This window comes from Grammomys surdaster, unplaced genomic scaffold (genome assembly GCF_004785775.1).
Source record: "Grammomys surdaster isolate TR1022 unplaced genomic scaffold, NIH_TR_1.0 905, whole genome shotgun sequence".
Taxonomy (NCBI): Eukaryota; Metazoa; Chordata; class Mammalia; order Rodentia; family Muridae; genus Grammomys; species Grammomys surdaster.
This window is the reverse complement of record NW_021605324.1, coordinates 23,568-30,403: the sequence shown is the minus strand read 5'-3', so window position 1 is coordinate 30,403 and position 6,836 is coordinate 23,568. Positions and strand designations below refer to the sequence as shown.

General features: G+C 38.0%; 1 protein-coding gene across 1 annotated transcript; it reads right to left on the bottom strand.

The window, feature by feature from the left end:
• Positions 1-3,985: 3,985 nt before the first annotated feature.
• Positions 3,986-6,259, bottom strand: LOC114634197. Its single transcript, XM_028782859.1, has 2 exons — positions 6,231-6,259; positions 3,986-4,703 (listed from the first exon to the last, which is right to left on the bottom strand). The coding sequence occupies exons 1-2, from the start codon at positions 6,257-6,259 to the stop codon at positions 3,986-3,988; spliced, it is 747 nt and encodes a 248-aa protein (XP_028638692.1).
• Between the last annotated feature and the right edge of the window lie 577 nt (positions 6,260-6,836).

Here is a 6,836-nt window from a genome sequence, read left to right as displayed (position 1 = left end):
TCAGGCTTTAAGCAGAAGCAAGAGGGTAGTGGCCTTGACTATTGCTGGAATAATATCTTTAATTACATTAATTGCTAGCTTCTGCAATTGCTGTGACACAAGAAGTTAAGACAGCTACTTTTGTTAATCATTTAGCAAAAAATGTTACTAATGTGTTGACTATACAAGAGGATTTAGATAGACACTTGGATGAACGAATTGATGCTCTTTATCCTATTCAAATTACTGGAAGGAAGTTCAGAATTTAAGGGTAAGGAGTCATCTTGAGTGTCATGCTTAATACCATTGGATTCATGTTAGTTCTAAAATTTACAGTAGTAGTCATTATAATTAGGGAGAAGTTTAATTACACTTGCAATGTATTTGGCATAATTCTAACAAATCTTGAGATATTTTTACAATATATAGGGAGCTTATCAATTTAAAGAATGCTGCTCTGCTGAGGGTTGATGGGACAGATACTGCTGATAAAATTACGCATGTCCTGAGATTAGTATTTCTATTTTGGTCAAGTTTCAAAAATGATATATATAGCTAGATCATGCTAGCCCCTTTTGTCCTGGGAATACTTTTAGTCCTGCCCATTGTGTTAAAGCTTTTCTTTAACGACATCAACATGTTGGCAGCCAAAGTAAGTTGCTGGAACCTGAAAATGGACCCCAAAACAGAGTTACTAAATTAACAGGCTGGCAAGCCAAGGATGGGTAAGATTCTGCACAGAGCCTTACCAACCTAAGACATAAGCACATTGCTTTGATAATACATATTCCGTGACAGGGAAGGAAGGCATTCTTGTCAGAATGACCTAAGACAGGCTAGGTCTTGATAATGAAATAAAAAAATGTGAGGTGGAGAGCCTTTATGACTGCTTGACAAGAATCTGACATGGCCCAAGGAGATGGGCTGCATGGCAGGAATATGACATGGCCCAAGGACAAGGAAATAGGCTTCAGGCAGGAATCTGACATTAGGCTAGAACAAAGAAGTTATTTCAGGTAGGAATCTAAATCTTAGGCTAGAACAAAGAAGTAATCTCAGGCAGGAACCTAAATATTAGGCTAGAACAAAGAAGTAATTTCAGACAGGAATCTAAATTTTAGGCTAAGACAAGAAAGTAGGCTTCAGACATAAAAATGACTTTGGACTAAGACAGAGAAGTAGGCTCAGATACTTTGGTCATCCTGATAAGCCCTTAGAAACTGTGATCATGGGAGTGTTCATGTAATTGGGTTTAGTGCCTTGCTTTTTCTTTGACTATCTGTGTTTATTGTCTTGATTGTTCCTTGACTACTTGCATCTATTGTATTGCTAGACCCTCAACCTAGAACTAATCTTAATCCATGCATACAATTAAAATGTTATAAAAGCATAAAGGATGAGGGGGCATGGGATGTGGGGTTCTAGGGAGGGGAAATGTGAGGAAGAAAGGACATCTATACTGTAAATAAATAAAATATCCAATAAATTTTTTTAAAAAAGAAAAAATTAAAGACCTAACCATCCCTAGCCCCACTGGGTGTCAGCAGCAGATAAGGAGGAAGTTTGATGTGCAAATTCATTAAGTAGAAACACAAACTTTAGGAGTCAGCAAAGTGGTGATAGGCTGAAGGGTCTCTTTACTACCCAGAAAACCTTGTGTCTGCAGCATTAAATAAATACTTGCAAGATTATTTTTAAAAAGTGATCAGTGGGGAAGGGCCTTGCCCACTACGGTTGGAGCCATCCCTTGGATGGATGCCCTGGATTCTATGAGAAAGCAGTCTGAGCAAGCCAGAAAGCAGCACCTCTTCGTTGCCTGTGAGTCAACTTCTGCCTCCAGGTTTCTGCCCTACTTGAATTCCTGCTCTGACTTCTTGTAATGATGAATTGAAACATGGAAACATAAACCAAATAAACTCTTTCCTTAAAAAAAAAAGAAAAGAAAAACAAATATGGCCTCATTAAAAAAAATGATTAGTGGTAATACAGGGTATAAGTCCTGGAGGAAGAGAACTCAGTAAATAAGAGAGACTGATTAAAATAAATGTTTCGTACTTTATTCTGAATTAGATGAAATGCATAATAAAACAAGTTAGCTCCTAGTATTTCTTATTCATAAAAATACTTGTTTAGAAATTTTCTGTTTTACTAGAGTGCTTTAAAACAGAAAACACTGCCAGAATAAAAACCAGCTGTCATATAATACATTATTGTTTTGCTTTTCAGGAGACATTCCTTAGAGTCTTTAAATTGTAATCATAGGAAAGAGAATAAAATTAAAATCTGTTCGGTTTGTATTTTCCAAATATGTCTGAACTTGTAACCCTTTACATATAATGAAAAATCAAACATATAATCTATAGTTGTTGAGTAATCATCAGCATCAGTCTTTTGTGGGGCAGTTGGCAGTGAGAAGCAGCTGAGTGCCTGATCAAGCACAGGCCTCAAACCCCAGACACTAATGGGACGGAAGGCGTTTGGTATTGTTCCTGGCTCCTGGCTCCTTTCATTCAGCTTCAGCCCTCCACAAGCCCACACACACACACACACACACAGAGAGAGAGAGAGAGAGAAAGAGAGAGAGAGAGAGAGAGAGAGAGAGAGAGAGAGAGAGAGAGAGAGAGAGAGAGAGAGGTGTCTATGGCCATTAGTCATGTAGGAATAGTGCCTCATACATGTGCTCTCCTACATATTGATAAGGTGTCCCCAAGCTCTCAGACCAAGCCAATAGGGGTTATCTGCTGCCATACCCTAACCCACACCAAAACTGTATATAAGGGCTCTATTTGGGAAAAGTAAAGGTGTGTGAGAATCATCCCATTGTCCGAAAGTTTCTGTTGCAGGAGCTATAACACTTGGGAAGATCTGCTCTCCCAAAATGCCTTCAGGACCCTCCCCTCCTCGCCAGCTAGCCGACACCTCACCAACTCAGCCTGGACCAGCTCAGGACAGGGGGGCAGGTGCAGCACCTGGGAGTGACTGGGCAGCGATAGCAGAGATGCAAGCAGAGGCAGCAGCAGAGGCGATCTCCCCTCCCTGCTTGCATTCTGTCTCCTTGGCCTGGACCCCTGCACCAGACTGGGCCAGAGATCATCATGGGATGCCCTCCGGAACACGGACCTACAGTGTTTCTTCTCTTAAAGATGTATAAACAAAAAACATAATCTGGTTACCAGTTAGTCAGGGCTTCAAAAATAATCTGACAGCTTAATCAGTCAGACCTTGAAGATTTTCTGGACCATTCAACCCTGAGTCATTCTCTTGTCTTGCTGACTACTTTTCTGCTCTGCTGAATTCCAAACATCAGCTTCCTCCACCATCTCTTTGGTTTGAAGAAGTTATTTCATAGATTTTGTGGGAGCGCTGGTTTATTCTTTAGGACTGAGTGGATCCAAGGAAATTTTGGGGACTTAGCAGTATTAACTACAATCCTCTAACCCTTCAGAAAGCTCCCATACACATGAATCATGCCCATACCCTACCCAGTTGTTTCCCACAAGGATCACTTTTGTGCTTCAGAAAACACAGGAAATGCCTGGGCATTTCAGAAAAATCCCATCAGGGAGAAGTCTTCAGAGGTAGTAGGCGTGCTCAGTGAAGATTTTGTCTTCCTGGCTTCAGGAAACCATAACATTCAGCATACCCAGAGTTGAAAGTACTGTTCTTTGTCCAAGACACATTAGTGCTTAAGTTTCTCCACCCTGATATACACTTACATTCCCATGTGTTGTTTTAAATATCAAAACAAAACTCTGTTCTTACATTTATTTCTCTAATTTATGACATTTTAATTTCATAAGCAACTTTTCCTAGCATAGAAAATTAGCAATATCTGAACAAATCATCTTGGAATGCAGAGTTTAGGATACAAATACCTTTAAGAAAAGGAATATATACAACAAGAACAAAGAGAAAAGAGCTTCAGAAAATGCTAAAATATCAATGTGACACTTTATTTTAAATAAGTAAATAACTACAGGAGGACTGTATGGTTGCAGAAAATTTTTCAGGTAGCCTCCTGGCATATTTTGCAAATAACAGAACCTTCATTTATGGACCTGTCATCAGCCTGTTTGGAAACGTGCAGAGCATTCAGCTTACTCTGAATTTTCAGTGACCTTATCTCAAATAGGAACATAATCACACCAAAAAGTGACAGGGTGATTGTCAAGAGTCCCATTGGAAACACATGAGTGCTGTATTTTTTAATCAGGGCATCTTTCTTAACTGGAAAGGTTGGTGGAAAGTCAAGGGTGGTTTTGCCATAGAGATCTACTACATGGTTCCAGGTCACAGAAATAATGGTACAAAGGCTGCTGAGGATCAGAATTAAGACAGAGAACTTGTAGCATACTATCTGAATCTCAGGGACTGAGGCTTTGATTAAGCTGACCTTAATGGCTGCTGAGCTAAAAATCACAACAAGAGGTTTTATCAGCATTGCCAGTAATATGAGGTTTCGTGCACATTGAAATTCAGGTGAAATTGTCCAGGTAGAGTTGACAGGGCTGTGTACCAGAATTATGGTCTCAGTACTAGAGAAGTTAAATTCCCAATGGTAATAAGCTTCCCAGAGTCCAATGTAAACTAGCTGGACAACCTTATCATCAAATTCCCAGAGGCGCCAGTATCTGCTGTTTGCAAGGATGATTCCAAACCCCGAAGATAATAGGCTGAAAAGGAAGCCAGTCACTCTAAAGATCCACTCCTTCACTCCTGCAAATCTGAATATAAGAAAATACAATTATAGAATCAACCAGGACCATGAAATGTAAAAAACAGAATTAATTTTCTGAGTATGAAGTACTCATTCCTTACCCCTGCTATCTCAGTGCTGTATTTAAGTGACCTATACGCATATTAGGCTTCTATAGACTTGTTATGTATGAATAAGAAGACTTGAGATCTGTGATTGTAGAGGCATTCTCCACTGTTAAATGTATCAGACAATAATACCAGAATATCTTTCAAATACTGCTATTTTGCTGTTTATTAGCTATGGATTTTTAATACTTAGAGTTAATGGTAAAACAAGAGTTTGCAGTATAATTTAAACTGATGCTTATTGCAACTCTCTTTGAAAAATAGAAAACCTGCAAAAGACCTAAATGACTGTTCCAAACAGAAGAATGTTCAACTTATTGTAGTGGACTATTACATTAACTGCATAACCATTAAATGAAAGACAAAAAAGAAAAATAATTCATATGGCATGTCCATTTATACTATACTGAAGCATACTTGACTTATTTAAATACTCAAAGAGTTATAAACATAAATTATGGGCCAAAGGAAATACTAAGCAGATCAACATAGATGGAAGAAACAGTGTCATAACTCTTTGAATATCATCCTAAAAAGTTTGCATTTCTATGTAAAAATAGGTATGATATTTCATAATTAAAAGCAGCATATACACAACCTTAAATTTCTATGTATAAATAGTTGGGTATAAAAACTTGATGAGAGAATGTTGACCTCCTACTATAGGTAGTATTTTGAGTTCAGTCTGTACAACATCAAAACTACAAAATGTATGTAAAAGATGAGACATCATGGATAGGGGCATTCTGTATCTGCCATTTATTCTGTATCCCACTTTGTGAACATTGACTTTATTTAGGTGCAACATATAAAGAATCTGGAGGTATTTTGTTGAGGCAATATCATCTTTGACACAAAATATACAGTTCATATTAACATTATGAAGTAACTTATTTAGATCCTGTGTCAATTCAGATCTCTTAGTGCAGTAAAAGGAAAATGAGAAAATCATGCTGAGAGATCCTGATGAGTCCCTTAACAGAAAAACAGAAAGGAAAAAGGCATAGTTCTTCAATAATATCAGTGTGTGCATAATGTCATTGCCATTGTACAGGTGCGGGACTATAATAACGGTCTTCTTACCAGGAAGCATTAAATACCAGCTACCTAATGTTCCACAGTCTCACATGGAATGTGTTTTCTAAAAGGGTAAAAACAGTAGATACGCTACTGTGGAAATTCCATCAATAAGAAAGATTTGGAATTGATGATGGCTTGGGAATCACAATAAGGTCCTTCCTGCCAAGGCTGATCTCAGGTGGCAGACTGCAAAACCAGTATCCTTTGAAGAAAAAAAATGAAAGCAGGATGGAGAGTTATTGTGCCCCAGACAAATTAGCTAGCTTGGCAGGGTATGTTGTTGCCCTTGTGTGAAACCTGAGAGTAGATACAAGTTTTAGGAAAGAATTTTATATGAAGTACTTTACCTTTTTGTGTTGGGGGCGAAATGAACCATTCTGAGGATGATAATATCACCAGTCTTCTAAGTCACTGGAAATAATGGTCAGAGATGGCGTCACAAATAGTGTTGAAGAACTTAAATAACCCAAGTTCTGTTTGGCACAAGTTTCTGCTCAGAACAAAGCCTTGTTGACTGTTGGTCTCTCACAAGCATTTCCAATTGTTCACTCTTTGCTTAGTTTGAACCTACTTTAAACACTTCAGAATGTTTGTGACACTCCAATCTTACCTACACTACTATCAGTCTCATTTAATACATAGGGAAATAACACAGTTACTATTTCACATGTACAACATCTATAAGTTTATACAGTGCAAGCACTGAAGAAAAAGTAGTCAGATGTGGGTATTCTGACACTCATGATACTCAGCAAGATTTATTCAATTGGAAGAAATGTCTAAGAATAGCCTGATCTATATGTCAGAGGCCTTCTTTGGCATTCTCTGTCCTAGGATAGTGAAGGTGATTAATGAAAACCACATGGAAAATATGCAATTCTTACCTCTTTTATCTTTCTTCTAAGAAGTCCAAATGTTAGTGACTGCCAACCTTATAAGAAGTAAGTACATGT

Excerpts from the sequence above, each read along its gene's own strand:
- LOC114634197 (XM_028782859.1), bottom strand. The coding sequence starts at position 6,259 with ATGGTTCATTTCGCCCCCAACACAAAAAG. Across the intron at positions 4,704-6,230 it reads TTCGCCCCCAACACAAAAAG|ATTTGCAGGAGTGAAGGAGT; the intron begins GTAAAGTACTTC and ends TCTTATATTCAG.